General features: G+C 35.9%; 1 protein-coding gene across 2 annotated transcripts in view; it reads left to right on the forward strand.

Annotated features, from left to right (window-relative positions):
* The window catches only part of SCYL2 (SCY1 like pseudokinase 2), a 71,683-nt gene extending 47,755 nt beyond the window's left edge, over nucleotides 1-23,928 (forward strand). The window contains exons 11-18 of one of the 2 annotated variants that reach the window (XM_078449561.2): nucleotides 29-142; nucleotides 3,821-3,953; nucleotides 5,762-5,880; nucleotides 15,847-15,947; nucleotides 17,521-17,587; nucleotides 17,723-17,818; nucleotides 18,813-18,932; nucleotides 20,481-23,928. In XM_078449561.2, the coding sequence (XP_078305687.1) occupies nucleotides 29-142; nucleotides 3,821-3,953; nucleotides 5,762-5,880; nucleotides 15,847-15,947; nucleotides 17,521-17,587; nucleotides 17,723-17,818; nucleotides 18,813-18,932; nucleotides 20,481-21,125 (1,395 nt within the window). In that variant the 3' untranslated portion in view covers nucleotides 21,126-23,928. The remainder of the gene's footprint in view (nucleotides 1-28; nucleotides 143-3,820; nucleotides 3,954-5,761; nucleotides 5,881-15,846; nucleotides 15,948-17,520; nucleotides 17,588-17,722; nucleotides 17,819-18,812; nucleotides 18,933-20,480) is intronic. The other variant, XM_078449564.2, reaches the window with a different exon arrangement.
* Nucleotides 23,929-24,137: the final 209 nt, after the last annotated feature.

Here is a 24,137-nt window from a genome sequence, read left to right on the forward strand (position 1 = left end):
AGATTGAATCAGTGTATTTTCTTAATAGGAACTCTGTTTAAACATCATTCCAACCTTTGCAAATCTTATAGACTACCCATCCATGAAAAATGCTTTGATACCAAGAATTAAAAATGCATGTCTACAGACATCTTCCCTTGCTGTAAGTAATTGCATATTAATTTTTGCTTTTCTTTTACTTCTCATTGTTTTAAATCATTTTCTTATTATTAAATAACCCTTTTTAAAAAATGTTTATTTATTTATTTTGAGAAAGGGAGATATAGTGAGCAGGGGAGAGGCAAAGAGAGAGAGAGTCCCAAGCAGCCTCCGCACTGTCAGTGTATTAACTTTAACAAACTTCATTTATCTTTTTTTAAGTTTATCTTATTTATTTTGAGAGAGAGAGCATGCGCATTTGCATGGGGGTAAGGGCAGAGAGAGAGGGAGAGAAGAAGAATTTCAAGCAGGCTCTGCATCGTCAGCATGAAGCCTGATGTGGGGCTCAAACTCAAGAACCATGAGATCATGACCGGAGCTAAAACCAAGAGTCGGATGCTCAACTGCCTGAGCCACCCAGGTGCCCCTAAATAACCCTTTTGTAATTTGTTCATATATTTCATCTTGGCTATAGGTAACCTATATAATATAGTACCATAGAAGTGAGCAATAAAAAAAAAAAAGTGAGCAATAGCTTTAGTTTTCCCTGATATATAATTTTGCACTATTGCACCCCTGACCTTGCTCCTGTCCCCTAACTTTGAGTGCTTCACTAGAAAATCTGAGTAATTTTTCTTTCTTAATACTTTTCTGCTTTAATTCACAATTTATTTTGTTGGTAGTTTTGAAATAATCATGAGAGTTTAATTTGGTGTATAAGCCTATAATCATTCTGAATAGCTTCCTTTTGTAAACTGCCTTTTTTTTAGTAATCTATCTCTATATTTTTATATCCACCACTTACCTACTTTAAAAAAAATAAGGGTACAATAAAACAATACATTAACAAGAATACAAGTGGCGGGAAATAGTTGTACTCAAAAATCTATGCCAAAGGCAGTTGATTTCTTTGAATACAGAATTTTTAACACTTATAGTTGTTGGTCAAGGAAGTAGAATAAATAACAGTTCTCATTATCTCATATTGAGAGGCATATGTATTCTCAACCTTTTCTCTAACAGTAGATCATAAGAATTTATCCCACAAATAATTCTTTAAGAAGTAACATTGAATATTCTCTTCAAATGGCAGCTTTAGAAAAGAGGGAGAAATGTTCTTCATTCATCTGATCAGTTCTTTATATTGTTGTTTGATAATGGTCATTAAATTTGCATTTTGTAAATATAGTTCTTTGGAGATCTCATTCATCTTTATTAGGTGAAATGTGAATTTAAATAAATATAAGCATTTGTAGCTTAATGGAATGATAGGCAAAAGCAATTTAAATGACATGAGTTTACCTTATTAAAATGACATGATTTACCTAATCCATTTTAGTTTATGGTTTTTTTTGGTTCTAACGGCTCTGAGATAGAAAACAATACAAAAATAGGAAAAAGTATCATTGTTTACCAAAATGAACAAGTATGAAATGAGGTCAAGAAACCTGAGTTCTTTCTTATTCTGACTCTGCTACTAACCTTCCTGTGCCACTGGGCAAGTTACTATACCCCCCTGAGTGTTTTTCTTCATCAGTATTAAAAAGACTTGAAATCCAGTTCTTTTCTCTGAAATTTTCTAATTTTTTTGATTGAATTTTCAAAATAGGTGAAGTAATATACAGCTTAAAATTCCATTTTCTTTTTTTTCTCTTTTTTCCTTTTTATTTATTTATTTATTTATTTATTTTAACATTTATTCATCTTTGAGAGATAGAGACAGAGCATGAGTAGGAGAGGAGCAGAGAGAAGGAGACACAGAATCTGAAGCAGGCTCCACGCTCTGAGCTGTTAGCACAGAGCCCAATGCAGGATCCGAACTCACTGACTGCTAGATCATGACCTGAGCCGAAGTCGGACGCTTAACCGACCTAGCCACCCAGGTGCCCCTAAAATTTCATTTTCAAAATGCCTTTTAAAAATCTGGGAGTACCTCGCTGGCTCAGTTGGTAGAGTATGGATGCGACTCTTGATCTTGGAGTTGTAAATTCGAGCCCCATATTGAGTATACAGATTAAAGTAAAATTAAAAAAGCTTAAAAAAGGAAAAAGAAAAATCATTTAAGTCACACTTTTATTTTATGGTAGCATACATTTATTTTAGCATACATTTTGTCAAAGTGCATGTTCTAGTTCAGTTCCAAGTATGTATGAGGTGGGAAGCATAGGTACTTAAATGATCTGTATTAATGCCTGGGGATGTTTATATCTCATTTTAAGATGGCAACTGAGCCCTCAAAGGCATGTTTACAAAGAATTATAATGAATGCATTTAGAACAGTAACTCTGGAATGGATTTGCATTTTATATACCATGTATGGTGCTCCTGCCTTCAGAGGGGCAAATGTGAATTCCTGAATTGCATTCATGGACATAAGGTTGAAAGATTCTAACTGGGAAGTTCCTAAAATGTGAGTCATGAATTAGAATTGTGGTTTAATACTGTTTAAATAAAGAAAAAATAAATTCTACACAGGGGTAGGTAAAATAAGAGCTCTATTTCTTCATGACTTACATGACTAATATTTTATATTAAAAATAAAAATAAAAGTAAACTAGTACTTCTAGGTTCTCTTTATACACACACACACACACACACACACACACACACACACACACGGCAATTCCTTTTATAATACTGATTCTAAGAGCAAATTAAGACTTTAGCTATCTTTTTTTGAATTTGTAATATTCCTTATTTTTGAATTTCAGAAAACAATTGTATGTTATTTTTCAGATTTTTTTCTATCTTTCTTGTAGAAATATGGTGTTTTTTTAACCAACTAAATTATTTTGTTTTTCTTAGTTTTTTTAACTGGAATTTTGTTGATTTTATTCTTTTTAAAAAAATTGAAATGTAATTAATATCCAGTGTTATATTAGTTTCAGGTGTACAATATAATGATTCAACAATTCTGTACATTACTCAGTGCTCATCAAATAAGTATATTTTTAATCCCCTTTATTTCACTCAATTCCCTACCCATCTCTCTTCTAGCAACCACCAGTTTTTGTTTCTGTCTTTTTTTTTTTTTTCCGGTTTGTCTCTTTTTTTCTCCTTGAAGTAATTATCTTAATAAATTCAAGCCAAAAAAATAGGGTGTGAAATATTTATCAAAATAGTCAATCAAATATAGATAGAATTTTGGTGAAAGAGTTCCTAAGTATTAGGTTTTAATGTCTGTATTAAAGATATATTTAGAAATAGAAAACTTTAGGTAGGGTAAAGTATAGATAATTTTCACATGTTGTTGAAATATTTAAGAATGAATTAAACCTGAGTTAGAGAAAAGTACTGGAAGCCTAGTAAACTTGATCACTTGGTAGGAGAATGTAGTCCTTTTTATAATTCAGATGTCCCCCCAAAAATATTAATAAACACATATATAGTAAAGCTTCTCAAATCCTAATCACTTCATTTAAAAGGATACAAAATTGAAGTCATTCCTTACCTTTAGCTAACTAGTGTCCTGGTAAAGCAATCATAAATTCTTCCTGAAACAAGTCTAGGGGAGTTAGTAAATACATGGATTTCCTATGTTAATAAAGGATGAGAGCTTTTAAACCTACTTTTATTCTTGAGATTTTAACATATCTATACTTGAAGATTAAATTTATACTTAAACATTTTGTTCTAGATTGCAAGACTTTAAGTGACTAATGCAATTTACCTCTCTTAATAGGTTCGTGTAAATTCATTAGTGTGCTTAGGAAAGATTTTGGAATACTTGGATAAGTGGTTTGTTCTTGATGATATCCTGCCCTTCTTACAACAGATTCCATCCAAGGAACCCGCAGTCCTCATGGGAATTTTAGGTAGCTGAAAACTTAATGTTATTTGATGCTACTTTATTGTTTTATAGTCATGCAAATGAATTTTCCAAATTATAAAACCTTTGTATCCTTTTTTCAAGTATATAGCATTCAGTAATTGAAGAATGATGGGATAAATACCATGATATAACTTTTCTTTGTGTTAATTTTAGCAAATTAGACATTTGGGAATCCTAGCTTCACAAATACCATGATAACATGTAGTTTTCCCTATAAAATGATGCCAAATAAGAGAGGCAAACAAAGCTACATGACATGCTGATACCAGTCTTAATAGTAAAATTTGATAGTTATTTGGTACCCAATTTGTAAGAGGCACTGTGTTGAGTATTTTCTTTGCGTTATCTCTTGTCCTCTCCAAATTCCAATGAGATAGCTACTGTTATTTCTGTTTTACAGTACGGAAATTGAGGCTCAGGGTTGAAGTAAGTTATTCAAGGTAACACAACTGAAAAGTGGTAGAGCTGGTTTTTAATTTATATATGTTTAAATCTTAACCAGTATGTTTCATTGCTAAGTGATGTGTTGATGAAGCATATTAGCGTTACAGCACATTCTGTTCTATTAGCATAATTACAAATTACTCTGTCAAGAAACTGAAATTGTTTGTAAATAGTTACAGTTTTGATAGTCCAATCTGGAAATGCTGGGGTCTGCTATACTAATGGAAACAGACATACTTGTAGTATCACAAAAACATTAGCAAGTTTAGTTTTTACTGAAGTTAAAGTTTATTAATTTTGAAGAAAAATGAAATTACTCAGCCGTGTATTTTTAACACTAAAGTACTAAGGTGCCTGGTCTATAGAAAGCCCTCAGTAAATATTTGTAGGAATGGTCAGCAAGTAATTTATTGTAGACCTTTGTAGACATGGTATATGGTATGAGACTTTTGGGCTCAAATAAATTAGTCTTCCTGAAAAAGAGTTTAGCATAGTGGAAAGAGCCCTAGCTTCTGCCCTGGCTGTGTCAGTTCCTGGAATGACTTAGAAAAATTTCATCTGTCAGATGAGGGTAAAAATATATCATTATAGGAGTTTTATGAGAATTCAGTGAGAAAACGGGCAGGGAGAAGTAATGAGCATAGTGCCTAGCAAATAAGCATTTAATAGGTGCTCAGTAAAGTTACTCTTTGAGTATATAAGTGAAATTTACATTAACAGGAAAATAATAACATATGGTGTGTTCTAAAGCTATGGATTATATACAAAACACTTATAACACAAGCATTCAGAGAATGAGAAACAAATGTGCTCAGTTTACCAACTGAAGGCTTTGTGGAATAGTTGTAATACGCAGGCTCTGGAAGTTTGAGTAAATAGGTGAGACACTAGGAAAGGATTGTGTGGAGTTGAATTAAATTATTAAAGTTTTAAACATGTTAAATCTGGTTAAAGAAGTGAATAAAGGTGTAACCTATACTCACATACTTGTGAAATAGATGTCTCGAGTTTGGGTGAGAAGTCTCAAATACATATTTAGGTGTTTTCAAGAGAGAGGATCATTCTGTAACCTTACTGTTGCACTGTAGTAAGGCTTTTAATATTATACTAATATTAAATGTGCTCTTAAGCCAAGCAAGTACAGGTTAAATATGTCATGGTTTAAACTGATGATAAAGCTGAAATCATTCTTATCCATATTTAAGAGCATCCTCATTCTAGGCACTGATAAGAAAAAATTTGTAATCAAATTGATTATCAAGAGATTTCATATAGATACAATATTTTCCTAGTATCTATGAATTTGTGGTATTGGATTATAAAATTTGTCTCATTGTTTTCTATCAGGTATTTATAAATGTACCTTTACACATAAGAAGTTGGGAATCACCAAAGAGCAGCTTGCTGGAAAAGTATTGCCTCATTTGATTCCCCTGAGTATTGAAAACAATCTTAATCTCAATCAGGTAGGAGTATTTTGTGTTTTATTCAATTTGTCCAGTTTATTGTTTTCTTGGAATTAAATAAATAAATATATTACATTTTAATGTTGCTAAAACAAGGAAAAATATGTCACAGAGTTCAATAAAGAAAGTTGTGGGTTCAAAGTAAGGAGTATGTGAGTTGGAAGGATGGATTATTGAAGGCCTCATTGGGAGATAGTAAATGACTAGAACATTGAAAGATATGTAGGATTTTGGGCTAATTCAAATTTGGGGCTGGAAAGTTGACGTGAACAACTTAAAAATGAATGTGATGTGTCTGGGGTGTGTATTTCTAATTTATTGCTACATAACAAATCACCACAAACTAGATGGTTTTCATAGTTTCTGTGGGTCAGCCAAGCCAGGGCATGGATTCTCTGTTCAGAGTTTCTCACAGTGCTGCAGTCAAAGGCTGGGGCCTCATCTGAAGGCTCAAATGGGGGAAGGACAGATCTGCTTCTAAGCTCACTTACATGGTTGTCAGGATTCAGTTCCTTTTAGGTTGTTTGACCAGGGGCCTCAGTTTCTAGCTGTGTCAGCTCTCCTTGCTTCATGGGTCTTCCAACATGGCAACTTGTTTCATCAAAGTGGGAGAGAGAGTCTGCTAGAAAGATGGAAGTTACAGCATCTTATATTGTAATCAAGAAAATGACGTCCTATTACCTTTGCAAGTCAGGACCAGCAAGGTCCTGCCCACACTCAAAGATAGGGAATTACACAAAGGCCTGAGCAGCAGAATGAGGAGATAATTGGGAACCAATTTAGAGTCTATCAGCCACAGAGAATGAATAATCCAGTTTGACTGAGAGATACCTGTAAATCAGTAGGGGAGTAATGGAAGAGAGATAAATTGAGACTAGAACAGGTAGACTTTAAATGGCTGTCTGATTTAGGTGTTTGCTTTTTGTTGTTGTGTTTGTTTTTTATTTTAATTCTAGTATAGTTAACATACAGTGTGATATATTAGTTTCAGGTGTACTTAGGTATTTGAACTTCCAAGATGTGGTAAACATTTGAGCAAAAAGGTAATGTATTCAAACATTATTATACAATTATCTCTCTGTATACCTCTATCACTGTAGTTGTCATAGGTATTGTCTGCCTTTCCCAGAAGGCTGGTTATTATATCTTATTCTTTATTATATCCCCAGCACTTAATGCAGTGCCAGAAACAAAAATATTTATTAAATTGAGAGAAAATTTGAGTTACCAAGTAATGACAAGTCATTTTGTTTACCATAGAACTGGTGTTTAATGGAGTATGATGGAAAAATACTGGGATTAGTTGGTTACTGTTTAATAGGGAGTGTCAGAAATGGATAGGCAGGCAAGATTGGGAATTAAGTACTGAAAGTGAATTAGAGCAATGAAGGAAACAGAAGCTGGAGTTAAGCAGGAAAGCTTTTGGCCTATAGGGGAGAGTGCCTAGGGAAAGGAGTTCTGGAGTTAGGGAAATTTATAAAATTAATCAGATCTAAAATTCCCTATGAAGTGGTTGGGTAAGCCTCTGAAAGTTTGTGTCCCTAAATTTCAATTTTTGGCTTGATAGTTTCTTCATATCTTGGGTGGCAGGGTTGAGGTTACAACCGGCAAAAAGGGAAACAATGAATATTGAGGAAAAATAGGATGATGATAATGCCTAAGATAATCCAGCTTTTGGTCATTTCTGTTCTTAGTTCTCATATATATGATCTAGCATGTTTTTAAATATTCCCAAATGCTTATATCAGGATATATAATTTCATATGAAATGTGATGTTTGTTTTCTTCAGCTTTATGGTTGATATTTTTAGGGACCTATTTTCATCAACAGAATACTTTGATCCATATCTTCTAGTATTTCGAGATAGTTAACATGGGTGTGGTCTGCTTTCCTATTCATTTCATGGACAGGGTTCCTGATTTAAGAGTGCCCTCAGGGCACCTGGGTGGCTCAGTCAGTTAAGCATCCAACTTCTGCTCAGGTCATGATCTCACAGCTCTTGAGTTCAAGCTCCACATCAAGATATCTGCTATCAGCGCAGTGCCTGCTTTGGTTCCTGTCTTCCTCTCTTTCTGTCCCTCCCCAGCTTGTGCTTTCTCTCTGTATCAAAAATAAAAACATAAAAAAGAAAAAAAAGAAAAAAGAAGAAAGAGTGCCCTCTTCTGTAAATTCTGACTTAAAATAATCTAAGTGTATTTTGCATTATGTGAGAAAGATAATGTGATTTAGGAAAGTACATTTTTTGCATTGGATTATAAAATAGCAAATACCAAGCAGCAGTCAAAACACATCACAACTTATGTTGAGTAGGGGTTCCAGAGACCACCTTCGGATTCATTGATTCACTAGAAGTCCTCACAGGCCTCAGCATATGGTTGTACTCGTGGCTATGGTTTTTATGGCAAAAGGGTATAAAGCAAAATCAGCAAAGGGAGAAGGCTTATAGGGCAATGTCTGGAGGAAACGAGATTCAAGCTTCCAGAGTCATCTCCTCAATGTACTTATTTTCCCTGGTAATGAGTCGTGACAGTACATGTGAAGTGTTGTAGCTCCATCTGCCTGTCATGTACTCAAATTCCAGACTCCCAGAAGAAAAGCAGATGCTTAGCATAAAACATAGTCTTTGTTTAGTTTAGTGAGCCACTGTCATCAATTAATGGTGGGAACCCTCGTAAAATCTGAGTTTCTGGACACCGGCCAATGGCCAACCTTGCAAGCAGGCCTTTTCAAAGATGGAAGTTCAGGCCTACTATGTTAATTCTTCTGCACCAACTACATACAACAATATGGATGAATCTCACAAACATATGTTGAGCCAGTGAAGCCAGACACAGAAGAAGATCTACCTAATGATTCTATATAAAGTACAAAAATCAGTCAAAACTACACTGCCAGAGGTCAGACTAGTGTTTACTCAGAGGGTAAGGTGGTGGGAAGTACCGAGAAGGGGGCACAAGGAAGCCTGTGGGGTGCTGCCAATGTTCTTTTTCTGCATTCAGTTTGTGAATTTTTTGATATGAGCACCTATATGTATACTGTTCTGCTACTATGTTTTACTTCATTGCAAAGTAAAAAGAAAACTAATCAGCAGAGAGTCTGTCAAAGTAAACCGCTAAGGAAATAATGCCTTTTGTTAACTCTCATGGTGAGACAAAGGATGAACAGATGGTTGAGCATGGTGAGAAGCAGGGTCATGTAGAAACTAGTACAAGCTCTGGAGACAGACTTTTATGAATTCCAATCCTGCCATATGTTATTTAGTATCTCATACTAAGTTGCTTTGTCTTTCACTAAGCCAGAAGTTCCTCATTTATAAGATAGAGATATTAATAAACCTATTTTGAGGAGCACCCAGCACAAAAATAGTCAGAAGATTTGGGAGGGGAAGAACACAGTTTCTGGATTCTTCCTGTAAAGTATGGTATTATTCAAATAAATTGTTCATGATGATCGGAGGCACTCTAAGAATCATCATTTAACCAAAGCCTGAACCACATTATGGCATAGTATTAGATATACTTTAGGAACTTTAATTATTTGAAAGTTAAACTAAATACATTTAATATTTCTTTGTAGAAAGCAGATTTATTTTAGCCCAACATGTCATTTTTGTAACAATCTGAATAAACTAATTTTTTTTATTATGTATTTTTTTTTCAGTATATGAAGTTTATTGTCAAATTGGTTTCCATACAACACCCAGTGCTCATCCCAAAAGGTGCCCTCCTCAATACCCATCACCCACCCTCTCCTCCCTCCCACCCCCCATCAACCCTCAGTTTGTTCTCAGTTTTTAAGAGTCTCTTATGCTTTGGCTCTCTCCCACTCTAACCTCTTTTTTTTTTTCCTTCCCCTCCCCCATGGGTTTCTGTTAAGTTTCTCAGGATCCACATAAGAGTGAAACCATATGGTATCTGTCTTTCTTTGTATGGCTTATTTCACTTAGCATCACACTCTCCAGTTCCATCCACGTTGCTACGAAGAGCCATATTTCATTCTTTCTCATTGCCACGTAGTATTCCATTGTGTATATAAACCACAATTTCTTTATCCATTCATCAGTTGATGGCCATTTAGGCTCTTTCCATAATTTGGCTATTGTTGAGAGTGCTGCTATAAACATTGGGGTACAAGTGCCCCTATGCATCAGTACTCCTGTATCCCTTGGGTAAATTCCTAGCAGTGCTATTGCTGGGTCGTAGGGTAGGTCTATTTTTAATTTTTTGAGGAACCTCCACACTGCTTTCCAGAGTGGCTGCACCAATTTGCATTCCCACCAACAGTGCAAGAGGGTTCCCGTTTCTTCACATCCTCGCCAGCATCTATAGTCTCCTGATTTGTTCATTTTGGCCACTCTGACTGGCGTGAGGTGATGTCCTGAGTGTGGTTTTGATTTGTATTTCCCTGATAAGGAGCAACGTTGAGCATCTTTTCATGTGCCTGTTGGCCATCTGGATGTCTTCTTTAGAGAAGTGTCTATTCATGTCTTCTGCCCATTTCTTCACTGGATTATTTGTTTTTCGGGTATGGAGTTTGGTGAGTTCCTTATAGATTTTCGATACTAGCCCTTTGTCCGATATGTCATTGCAAATATCTTTTCCCATTCCGTTGGTTGCCTTTTCGTTTTGTTGGTTGTTTCCTTTGCTGTGCAGAAGCTTTTAATCTTCATAAGGTCCCAGTAATTCATTTTTGCTTTTAATTCCCTTGCCTTTGGGGATGTGTCAAATAAGAGATTGCTACGGCTGAGGTCAGAGAGGTCTTTTCCTGCTTTCTCCTCTAGGGTTTTGATGGTTTCCTGTCTCACATTCAGGTCCTTTATCCATTTTGAGTTTATTTTTGTGAATGGTGTGAGAAAGTGGTCTAGTTTCAATCTTCTGCATGTTGCTGTCCAGTTCTCCCAGCACCATTTGTTAAAGAGACTGTCTTTTTTCCATTGGATGTTCTTTCCTGCTTTGTCAAAGATGAGTTGGCCATACGTTTGTGGGTCTAGTTCTGGGGTTTCTATTCTATTCCATTGTTCTATGTGTCTGGTTTTGTGCCAATACCATGCTGTCTTGATGATTACAGCTTTGTAGTAGAGGCTAAAGTCTGGGATTGTGATGCCTCCTGCTTTGGTCTTCTTCTTCAGAATTACTTTGCCTATTTGGGGCCTTTTGTGGTTCCATATGAATTTTAGGATTGCTTGTTCTAGTTTCGAGAAGAATGCTGGTGCCATTTTGATTGGGATTGCATTGAATGTGTAGATAGCTTTGGGTAGTATTGACATTTTGACAATATTTATTCTTCCAATCCATGAGCACGGAATGTTTTTCCATTTCTTTATATCTTCTTCAATTACCTGCATAAGCTTTCTATAGTTTTCAGCATACAGATCTTGTACATCTTTGGTTAGATTTATCCCTAGGTATTTTATGCTTCTTGGTGCAATTGTGAATGGGATCAGTTTCTTTATTTGTCTTTCTGTTGCTTCATTATTAGTGTATAAGAATGCAATTGATTTCTGTACATTGATTTTGTATCTTGCAACTTTGCTGAATTCATGTATCAGTTCTAGCAGACTTCTGGTGGAGTCTATCGGATTTTTCATGTATAATATGTCATCTGCAAAAAGTGAAAGCTTAACTTCATCTTTGCCAATTTTGATGCCTTTGATTTCCTTTTGTTGTCTGATTGCTGATGCTAGAACTTCCAACACTATGTTAAACAACAGCGGTGAGAGTGTACATCCCTGTCGTGTTCCTGATCTCAGGGAAAAAGCTCTCAGTTTTTCCCCATTGAGGATGATGTTAGCTGTGGGCTTTTCATAAATGGCTTTTATGATGTTTAAGTATGTTCCTTCTATCCTGACTTTCTCAAGGGTTTTTGTTAAGAAAGGGTGCTGGATTTTGTCAAAGGCCTTTTCTGCATCGATTGACAGGATCATATGGTTCTTATCTTTTCTTTTATTAATGTGATGTATCACATTGATTCATTTGCGAGTGTTGAACCAGCCCTGTATCCCAGGAATGAATCCCACTTGATCATGGTGAATAATTCTTTATATGCTGTTGAATTCGATTTGCTAGTATCTTATTGAGAATTTTTGCATCCATATTCATCAGGGATATTGGCCTGTAGTTCTCTTTTTTTGCTGGGTCTCTGTCTGGTTTGGGAATCAAAGTAATGCTGGCTTCATAGAATGAGTCTGGAAGTTTTCCTTCCCTTTCTATTTCTTGGGATAGCTTGAGAAGGATAGGTATTATCTCTGCTTTAAACTTCTGGTAGAACTCCCCTGGGAAGCCATCTGGTCCTGGACTCTTATTTGTTGGGAGATTTTTGATGACTGATTCAATTTCTTCGCTGGTTATGGGTCTATTCAAGCTTTCTATTTCCTCCTTCCACGCTTTGGAAGCATGTGGGTGTTTAGGAATTTGTCCATTTCTTCCAGGTTGTCCAGTTTGTTGGCATATAATTTTTCATAGTATTCCCTGATAATTGCTTGTATCTCTGAGGGATTGGTTGTAATAATTCCATTTTCATTCATGATTTTATCTATTTCGGTCATCTCCTTTTTGAGAAGCCTGGCTAGAGGTTTATCAATTTTGTTTATTTTTTCAAAAAACCAACTCTTGGTTTCGTTGATCTGCTCTACAGTTTTTTTAGATTCTATATTGTTTATTACTGCTCTGATCTTTATTATTTCTCTTCTTCTGCTGGGTTTAGGCTGCCTTTGCTGTTCTGCTTCTATTTCCTTTAGGTGTGCTGTTAGATTTTGTATGTGGGATTTTTCTTGTTTCTTGAGATAGGCCTGGATTGCAATGTATTTTCCTCTCAGGACTGGCTTCGCTGCATCCCAAAGCATTTGGATTGTTGTATTTTCATTTTCGTTTGTTTCCATATATTTTAAAATTTCTTCTCTAATTGCCTGATTGACCCATTCATTCTTTAGTAGGGTGTTCTTTAACCTCCATGCTTTTGGAGGTTTTCCAGACTTTTTCCTGTGGTGGATTTCAAGCTTCATACCATTGTGGTCTGAAAGTATGCATGGTATGATTTCAATTCTTGTATACTTATGAAGGGCTGTTTTGTGACCCAGTATGTGATCTATCTTGGAGAATGTTCCATGTGCACTCGAGAAGTAAGTATATTCTATTGCTTTGGGATGCAGAGTTCTAAATATATCTGTCAAGTCTATCTGATCCAATGTGTCGTTCAGGGCCCTTGTTTCTTTATTGACCATGTGTCTAGATGATCTATCCATTTCTGTAAGTGGGTGTTAAAGTCCCCTGCAATTACCACATTCTTATCAATAAGGTTGCTTATGTTTGTGAGTAATTGTTTTATATATTTGGGGGCTCCTGTGTTCGGCGCATAGACATTTATAATTGTTAGCTCTTCTTGATGGATAGACCCTGTGATTATTATAGAATGCCCTTCTTCATCTCTTGTTACAGCCTTTAATTTAAAGTCTGGTTTGTCTGATATAAGTATGGCTACTCCAGCTTTCTTTTGACTTCCAGTGGCATGATAAATAGTTCTCCATCCCCTCACTCTCAATCAGAAGGTGTCCTCAGGTCTAAAATGAGTCTGTTGAAGACAGCAAATAGATGGGTCTTGTTTTTTTTATCCATTCTGATACCCTGTGTCTTTTGGTTGGCGCATTTAGTCCATTTACATTCAGTGTTATTATAGAAAGATATGGGTTTAGAGTCATTGTGATGTCCATAGGTTTTATGCTTGTAGTGATGTCTCTGGTACTTTGTCTCACAGGATCCCCCTTAGGATCTCTTGTAGGACTGGTTTAGTGGTGACGAATTCCTTCAGTTTTTGTTTGGGAAGACCTTTATCTCTCCTATTCTAAATGACAGACTTGCTGGAGAAAGGATTCTCGGCTGCATATTTTTTCTGTTCATCACATTGAAGATCTCCTGCCATTCCTTTCTGGCCTGCCAAGTTTCAGTAGAGAGATCAGTCACGAGTCTTATAGGTCTCCCTTTATATGTTAGAGCATGGTTATCTCTAGCTGTTTTCAGAATTTTCTCTTTATCCTTGTATTTTGCCAGTTTCACTGTGATATGTCGTGCAGAAGATCGATTCAAGTTACGTCTGAAGGGAGTTCTCTGTGCCTCTTGGATTTCAGTGCCTTTTTCCTTCCCCAGATCCAGGAAGTTCTCAGCTATTATTTCTTCTAGTACACCTTCAGCATCTTTCCCTCTCTCTTCCTCCTCTGGAATACCAATTATGCATATATTATTTCTCTTTAGTGCATCACTTAGTTCTCTAATTTTCCCCTCATACTCCTGGATTTTTTTATCTCTCTTTTTCTCAGCTTCCTCTTTTTCCATAATTTTATCTTCTAGTTCATCTATTCTCTCCTCTGCCTCTTCAATCCGAGCTGTAGTTGTCACCATTTTATTTTGCAGTTCATTGCAGCATTTTTTAGCTCCTCCTGGCTGTTCCTTAGTCCCTTCATCTCTGTAGGAAGAGATTCTCTGCTTTCCTTTATACTGTTTTCAAGCCCAGTGATTAATTTTATGACTATTTTTCTAAATTCACTTTCTGTTGTATTGTTTAAATCATTTTTGATCAGTTCATTAGCTGTTGTTATTTCCTGGACGTTTTTCTGAGGGGAATTCTTCCGTTTTGTCATTTTGGATAGTCCCTGGAGTGGTGTGGGACTGGGGGGCACTTCCCTTGTGCTGTCTTGAATAACTAGCATTGGTGGGCAGGGCCACAGTCAGACTTGATGTCTGCCCCCAGCCCACCGCTGGGGCCGCAGTCAGACTGGTGTGTGCCTTCTCTTCCCCCTCCTAGGGGCGGGATTCACTGTGGGGTCGAGTGGCCGTCTCGGCTACTTGCACACTGCCAGGCTTGTGGTGCTGGGGATCTGGCGTATTAGCTGGGGTGGATCGGCAAGGTGCACAGGGGCGGGAGGGGTAGGCTCAGCTCTCTTTTCCTTCAGAGATCCACTTCGGGAGGGGCCCTGGGGCACCAGGAGGGAGTCAGACCCGCCGGAGGGATAGATCCACAGAAGCAGAACGATGGGTGTTTGTGCGGTGCAAGCAAGTTCCCTGGCAGGAACTGGTTCCCTTTGGGATTTTGGCTGGGGGATGGGCGAGGGAGATGGCGCTGGTGAGCTCCTTTGTTCCCCACCAAGCTGAGCTCTGTCGTCTGGGGCTCAACAACTCTCCCTCCCGTTGTCCACCAGCCCTCCCGTTCTCTAAGCAGAGCTGTTAGCTTATAACCTTCCAGATGTCAAGTCCCGCTTGCTGTCGGAACACATTCCATCCAGCCCTTCCACTTTTGCAAGCCAGACTAGGGGGCTCTGCTTGGCCGGCGGGCCGCCCCTCCATCCTGGCTCCCTCCCGCCAGTCCGTGTAGGGTGCACCGCCTCGCCACCCTTCCTTCCCTCTTCCGTGGGCCTCTCATCTGCACTTGGCTTCAGAGACTCTGTTCTGCTAGTCTTCTGGCGGTTTTCTGGGTTATTTAGGCAGGTGTAGGTGGAATCTAAGTGATCAGCAGGACGCGCGGTGGGCCCAGCGTCCTCCTACGCCGCCATCTTCCCAGGATCCTCCAATAAACTAATTGTTTAATGCACTATTAAGTGGGTTGTTTCCAGATATGCACAAATTCATATGGTCACTTTTGGATTATTCTAGGAAAGTCAATATGTAATAACTGCTGGGGGTAAATTTATAAGACCCCTGAATAATAGCTGTTAGACTACTCAGGCTAGAAAACCCATTGAGATATGTTTTCTGGAAGTTAGAAGCCTCATCAACCTTACCACCATCATACAGAGATATTGTAAAAGCTTGCTGTGATTGCTGAGTTTAAATATACTATTCTTGTGACATCCGTACTCCGAGTGGGTCGTATACTGGTAAAAATGAAAGTATTATGATTAACTTGTTAAATTCTCTTATTACATTACATTTGCTGCTAACTTGAAACATTGTAACTGTCTCAATTTCTTATTACACCAGTTCAATTCTTTCATTTCCGTCATAAAAGAGATGCTTAACAGATTGGAGTCTGAACATAAGACTAAACTGGAACAACTTCAAATAATGCAAGAACAGCAGAAGTAAGTAGGTTGCATATGAATTATACATGGCCCAAGAGTGACACTAAAGTGACCTCATGATTGATTTTCTGGAATAAGGACCCAAAAAATTGATGGATTCCTGTTTTTTTAAATGAAGTTTATTATTTTGATTCTAGTATAGTTAACATACAGTGTTATATTAGTTTCAGGTGTATAGTATAGTCATTCAAAATTCTATACATTATTACTCAGTGATCATTATTAATCCCCTTCACCTCTTCTACACATCCCCCCATTCATCTCCCCTCAGGTAACCATCAGTTTGTTCTGCATAGTGAAAAATTGATGGATTTCAATTTGATCACATGTAAAACATTTAAAAATTTTCCAACATGTTAAGTTGAACTGAGTTAAAATAGAATATTGTGGAAAATCCAGTGTCATTTCTGAGTGCAAAAGTGTAATATGATAATCTTAAGATTTTCTATATGTAAAGAAAATTCTATTGCTGAGAAAGTCTCTTGTCAGCATTAGCTACTAGTGTTGTAAATTCAGAGTGCTAATCACGAAGAGCACCGCTTACAAATATTTTTCAAATCTATGAAACCCTAGTATTTTGATCTCACCCTTTTTCTTTTCTCTGATTCCAGAAACATTTATAGAGCATTCATTTCATATTTAATACCACAACATTCACTTCCGTTTCTTTAAGGGAGGATTTTCCAAATTATTTGCAAAATACTAGTTTTCAAACAAAGAAGGGAAAGATAAAATTACTCACTGGAGAATGCCAGTTTATTAAAATAAAATCACTATATTTGTTTCCCAGAAAAAAACACGTGATTTTAAGATGGCTGTTAAATCCTGAGCCAAAGACATCAGATACTCACTAAAATTTACACCAATTATAAGCAAGGTCCCCACGTATAAAATTTTATAGGTTCTGCCCCAGAGTGAGATGAAGGCTTATGAAAGCAAATACACCAGGTGTAGGATGACTTGAAATAGCCCTTTGTACGCTCTAAATATTCTATTCTCTAAATATTCGATGACGTAGATATTTATGTCATTTCGTGGGTTGACTGTATTAACACAGGAACCCTGAAAAATAATTTTTAAAAATTTATAAGAGAAAATTTTAATATCTAGCATTTGTACTTGAGGTGTAAACGAACCCTTCTTTTTTCTTCTTCTTATCTAAATCTTGCCTGGTTTTCAAGGCATGGATCTGGCCCATCACAGTGATTGTAGCATTTATTATTAGAATCAGATTCTGAATTTAATCACATCAAGTCCTACATATCATACCTTGTCTCTCAGTGATCTATAAGCTCTCTGAGAGTAAGAATCATGCTTGCCTGATTTTATGAGACTGAGTAAATTCTCCAGTAAATTTTGAATATTGAATTAAAAAAAAACTTGTTATGCAAATGTTACTGTTTTTGAGCAAGCAGACATTAATTGTAGCAAATAATGAAAAAGATTATGACTGTCCTGAAAGAAGTTTGTTTAGGTTCCAATAACCCCCATGTGGAAGAACCATTTTTTGTATGAGTATTTTAAAAATAAGCATTTCTTTTCATTGCTTTGTCATAATTCAATTTTCCTGCAGATCTTTGGATATAGGAAATCAAATGAATGCTTCAGAGGAGACGAAAGTTACAAATGTTGGATCTCAGGTAAGACATTTAGATTATTTTAATTTTTGTAAAAAGAGTTTGACAGTGTGCTTCATTTGAGAGGCTTTTGCCCTTTAAGCAGTAAAATCACAATTTGTTGATGTTATTCAGGTGGTTTGACATTTTTCTTTTCAGCATATTGACAAAGTCTTTAACAACATTGGAGCAGACTTTCTTACTGGTGGTGAATCAGAAAATAAAGAGGATGGGTTACAGAATAAACATAAAAGAGTAAGTTTCTTCACTTACTCCTGTAGTGTACTTATTTATATTATAGGACTTCCTATAAATTATAGATTTTGTTGGGAAATGCTGTTCAGCATCTTAACAAGAAACATTTTTTAATATTTTTATGAAATTTAAAAATTATCATGGGAACATGACCTGATTCACATTGAGAATATACAGACTTGAGAATTTTAACTTCTTTTATTACTCAGCCTCCCACATGGTAACTTCTAGATTGCCTTGCCTCCTTTGTCCTTTCTGCTGGACTTTGCCAGTCATACCTCTTGATAAATGTCACTGTGTCTCAACTCTGCTTCTGTTTTGAATAATAAATTATAAAATGATACTTTCCAATTGAAATATTTGTTAATATTCAATATAATATGTTAAATTTGAATTTCTGCTGGGGGCAACTTTTCTTCTATTCATTTGACAAAAACAAGTACCTATATGTGTAAAGCCAAGGAGCTACCAGGCATGGTTTACAGAATTTTAAGAGAACATACTGTGAGTTTATAGTTTAGCAAAGTTGATAAAGGAAAAAGACAAATGTCAAATTTGATGCAGACCTTTAGCAGTGAAAGACACTGTTTATGTTTTCCTTAGCTTTTTGGTGAGTTCCTAAAATATTTTTGGAGTGAGATAGGGTTGAACAGGAATCTCTCAATTTTATAAAATGAAGTCATCAAGTCATATTCTCCTTGTCTGGAAAAAAGTCATTTTGATGAATGGTTTTAAAACAATAACTGTTTTCATACTGGAACTATTTTAGCAGAGATTTTGTGAGTTTCTACTTAAAGTAAAAGCTTATATTAATTCAAAATATAATGTACTTGTGGCAATCACTACAGTAGTAATTTGCAAATTATTTGCTATCGTCAAACATACTAAGACATACTTTACAAAAAAAGAAGTCTTCTGTTTTATAAGTGGAATTATGAAATTGCTCATTGATATATATATATATATATTTTTTTTTTTTTTTTTTTTTTCTGAGGCATCACTTACACTTGAAGAAAAACAAAAATTAGCAAAAGAACAGGAGCAAGCACAGAAGTTGAAAAGCCAGCAGCCTCTTAAACCCCAAGTACACACACCTATTGCTCCAGTCAAACAGGTCAGAATTGATTTCTCTTGCAGAATTTCAAGCATACTTACTTTCAGGTTATACTTGTGTATAATTTCAAGCGCATGATACTTAAGGAGTATATAACTTAGTCTACCTATTAGTGTTTGTCTAAAAATATATTTCTAAGAAATTTCAATAATGCAGTTTCTAAGAACTATGGGCATAAAGGATTTTCCAGCCACTCCTCAATAGCCTGCCTTAATGTATAATATTTTGAGATAGTGTTTGTTACCAAACAAAGAGAAAGCTAGATAAATACCAATAAAGAGAAGGCAATAATATTCTTAAAAAATATTAGGTTTCATAGTACTGATTAACTCTGTTCACCTTGAAATGATCAGTAATATTGTGTTCAGGCATTTATATATTTTTGACCAAAAAGTAATTTTTAATTTTTGGTGTTTCAGTTATAGCCAGGTCTGTAACTTGATTTAGGAATACTTACCAATATGTCCTGACCAGTATTTATTTCTTATTATGTACCAGCCACTGTCCTAGGTGGTAGTGCTATGGTAGGGCTTAAGGTTCTTGCCGGTAGAGAGTTCAAACTCATACAGACTGCAGAAATAACTTTATCTTAAAAGCTTTCTTTAAATTATTTTTTGTTACCTCTTTTTTTGTGAAAAAAATTTTTTTATGTTTACTTTTTTTTTTTTTTTTAATTTTTTTTTTCAACGTTTTTTATTTATTTTTGGGACAGAGAGAGACAGAGCATGAACGGGGGAGGGGCAGAGAGAGAGGGAGACACAGAATCGGAAACAGGCTCCAGGCTCCGAGCCATCAGCCCAGAGCCCGACGCGGGGCTCGAACCCACGGACCGCGAGATCGTGACCTGGCTGAAGTCGGACGCTTAACCGACTGCGCCACCCAGGCGCCCCATTTTTATGTTTACTTTTGAGAGAGACAGAGTACGAATGAGGGAGGGGCACAGAGAGAGGGAGATAGAGAATCCAAAGCAGGCTCCAGGCCCTGACCTGTCAGCACAGAGCCTCATGTGGGGCTTGAACTCAAGAATGGTGGGATCATGACCAGAGCCAAAGTTGGACGCCCAGCTGACTGAGCCACCCAGGCACCCCTTTTTTGTTACCTCTTAATCACTAAAATTCTTCTTCAGAGAAAAATCTTTATGGGCCAAGAGGCAAAATCAAAAATATTTTGTAGGTATTTACATAAGAGAGAAAACAAATTTCTACAAAATTGTGATGCAATTCAAAATATAAAAATTAAATAGAGTATCATTTTTGCAATGCAGATCTAATGAGAAGGAATTTCTATTTTGGGGAGTGGTGGGCGGAGCCAGCATTTTATTTAATTGGAATTCAAAGTTAGTGTTCCCTGTCATCAAATTGATTGCAAATGTTTATCTGTAAAAGTATGTGGCAGGCTGGATTTCGCCTGTGGGCTGTGGTTTGCCAACTTGGTATAGACTGTTGAGCTTAATTTGGAGTTGTCATTTATAGTACAACCTGTCAAATGTTACTGATTGTAAAGAATTTGGCAATCTTGGAGGTAAAGTAATTTCCTCATGTTTTTCAGACTAAGGACTTGACAGACACATTGATGGATAACATGTCATCTTTGACCAGCCTTTCTGTTAGTACCCCTAAAATTTCTGCTTCAAGTACCTTCACTTCTGTTCCTTCTATGGGCCTTGGCATGATGTTTTCTACACCAACTGATAACACGAAGAGAAATTTGACCAACGGCCTAAATGCTAACATGGGCTTTCAGACTTCAGGATTCAACATGCCGGTTAATACAAACCAGAACTTATTCAGTAGTCCAAGCACACCTGGAGTGACCAAGATGACACTGGGAACACCTTCCACTTTGCCAAACTTCAGTGCTGTGAGTGTTCCTCCTGCTGGTGCGAAGCAGACTCAACAAAGACCCACAGATATGTCTGCTCTTAATAATCTCTTTGGCCCTCAGAAACCCAAAGTTAGCATGAACCAGTTATCACAACAGAAACCAAATCAGTGGCTTAATCAATTTGTACCTCCGCAAGGGTCTCCAGGTATGGGCAGTTCAGTAATGGGAACACCAATGAACATGATGGGACAGTCTGCCTTTGGTGTGCAGGCTAATCCTTTCTTTAGCCCGCAGAACTTTGCACAGCCACCAACTACAATGACCAATAGCAGTTCAGCTAGCAATGATTTAAAAGATCTTTTTGGGTGAGGTGTCTTGCTCTGTTTTTGAAGGATTACTTCAATTTTAATCATGGGTAAGCGAATTTACATCTTTGTATAGTTGGCTTGGAGGAACTACTTCTGTGGGAAAGTGAATGGTTCCATGACAGAAAACACCTTGTTTCCATGCCAGCATAGTAATTGTTTGGACTCGTAACAGTTGAGTTTTTTAAAGCATTGAGGATTTTTTTCCTCTTACCACCTCCTCTTCCAAGTTTTTAAAAGACCCAACCCTTACCAATCTCTAAGAGAAAAAAGACACCTGAGTATCTTGAATAGCAGAATTTTTTAATCAAATGTTTGTTTATTTTAGCTTGTAAATCTTGGTTTATTTAAGAAATTTTGAGTTGATGGTTAATGCAAGTTTCATATGTTAAATACTACATGGTACACAGTCTGCCTTCACAAGTCATTAGTCTTTATTTTAATGTGTGAAAAATCCTGATGCTCTATTGATTTGTTTGCATTTAGTATGACTGAAGGAGATAATGATAAACATAATGAAAAGGATCAGGTCACTTGCTTTTTCCAATCTTATTTACTTCACAGATGAACTAAAAAGACTGAACAAATACTACAAAATTTAACTTAATGTTGATTTCATTGGTTCAAACTAAAGGCATTATTAACCATCTTAAATGCAAACTAATCATTGTAAATTATATTTTAGCATGGTCTGCCTCAAATACTAATGTATTTTTCTGCATTTACTTGGATATATTTAGAATCACTTTCTTTCCTACTGTATGACAGATAGAAGAATATGTACTGATTTGTACAGATATTTGACAGAGCCCTCTGATGTGATTTCCCTGACTCTTGCCTTCATATTTCATTTTGAATTCAAACTTCTGAGGTTGCAGCACATATGAATTGCATTTTCAAAAGGATATTTGTAAGAAACTATATTTAATGAGTAAACTTTTGAGATTTCTGCTGTATCGTTTCAAATGTAATAAACTTTACTTCTCTAAAAATGAGCGGTTGTATCTTCTCGCTACCAACAGATTAACTTTCAGTTTACCATGATAAAGTCTGACCTCATCAGTTACTGCAACTAAAGTTTAATTGTGTTCTAGAAATTTTAGGAAACTTTTGTTTGAACATTTTTATGTCCACAATTAGCTATTGTTAGCAAACAAAAAAAAATTCTTCTAATAGGAAATCTGCTTTATTTTTAAAGTCTTTCTCTGATATTTTTCTTTGATGTGCTGATTATTCAACCACAGAGCCTTATGCTGTAAATGTTATTTGTATTTTGTTTAAATTATATTCCACCATTATGTGATAACTTCAAAATGATCTTTCAGAGAACTATATATGCATTATAGTTGCTGCCATAGGGTTTGTGGTTTTTAATTCTCTGAAACCAGCAATCATTTAAAATAAATCACATGAAGTTTAGTGTGCTGATACCAAGCTTATTCATTGAAACACACACACACACACACACACACACACACACACACACACACACACACACTAAATATATACATTGAATGTACGGTTCTTGATTATAAAATGTTATTTGTTGATAATATTGCTGGCAGTATTCAGTAAGGGGGTACTTTAAAAAATAAAAGGTCAGCTTTACACCTGGTTTCTGTATGAGGTGTACTTTGTTACTGCATGGTTTTATAAAAAAGATTCATAGGAATGTTGAAGAAATTTATCCAAGAAATGAAAGGCACTAGGAATATCAAATGTTTTTATCAAATACCTTCACACTTTGACCAGATTACTGGTCTTATTTGTAACACAATATTTCTCTTGAGGAAAGTTTACATATGGAATAAAACTAATGTTGAAGAATTTTCCTTAGTAACAATTTTGTAGTAACTGTTTATTAGGAAATTGCTTTTTATTTTGTAAAATAACTTGATGTCCGTGTTGAACTCCTAATTAGAAGGAAAGTTGAATATAACAACATATAATTTGAACTTCTAAATATAAAAATAGATTATTTGAAAGAATATAATATATAATTCTTAGGTAATTTTTACATCTTGAAATTTGCTCATTCATTGAGGTAATGGTGCTACAGTTTTAGAAATCTTTTCGTATAGTTTTTCTGTTTTCTTGAAGATATTTTACCTAAATCATGTCCATCAATTGAACTGTTACCATTCCCTTTTTCTATTGAGAAATTGCATCTGATGGGTGCCTGGCTGGCTCAGTCGGTAGAGCACGCAACTCTTGATCTCAGGGTTGTGAGCTCAAGCCCCACTGGGCGTACAGCTTACTTGAAAGAAAAAGAAAGAAAGAAAGAAAGAAAGAAAGAAAGAAAGAAAGAAAGAAAGAAATTACATCTGAAATATAGTGCCATTTTTAGGCTTGTATTTCTGTGTGAACAAAATTTTCATAATACTAGATCATCTTAAAATTATTTCAGATATTGACAACATTTAAGTCCTTGTGCTTAGAGTAGAAAGTTGATGGGTTAAAAAGTACCTATAGACAAAAATTACAGGAAAGATTCCCTTTATTTGAGTTGGTTCCTTATTCTCCTAATGCTAAAATGTGTGATATATATAGAGAGAGGATGTATAAAAGGAAATGGAAATAGACTGTGTACTTGGCTGGTTTTTGTTTGTTTTTGTTTTTGTTTTGGAATGCTTATAACCCTCTTTTCACCTGAAGAAGTTAAGGAAGTAGGTTTTTGTTATTTTTAACCTGTAAAATACCTCACATGGTTGCTTTTACAAGACTAAAAGAAAACGTATATGTGACAGTACCTGATAGCAAGCACAGAGTATGCACCAAATAAATTTTAGCTTTGATAAAAATCTCTATATTAAGTTGTGATTTTATGCTTTGTGATTTACTGGTCTTGAAATAATTTTTGAGCAAAATGAATCTAAGAATTTAAGCTATATAGGATTTTAAGAGATAATCTACATTGGTGGCTTTCAAACTGTAACTGTGACACTCAGAAATACATGTTACTCTGCAAACCAGCATATGAAATATATACCTGAAACAAACGTTTTAGAAAATGTCT

Source organism: Panthera onca, chromosome B4 (genome assembly GCF_046562875.1).
Source record: "Panthera onca isolate mPanOnc1 chromosome B4, mPanOnc1 haplotype 2, whole genome shotgun sequence".
Lineage (NCBI taxonomy): Eukaryota > Metazoa > Chordata > Mammalia > Carnivora > Felidae > Panthera > Panthera onca.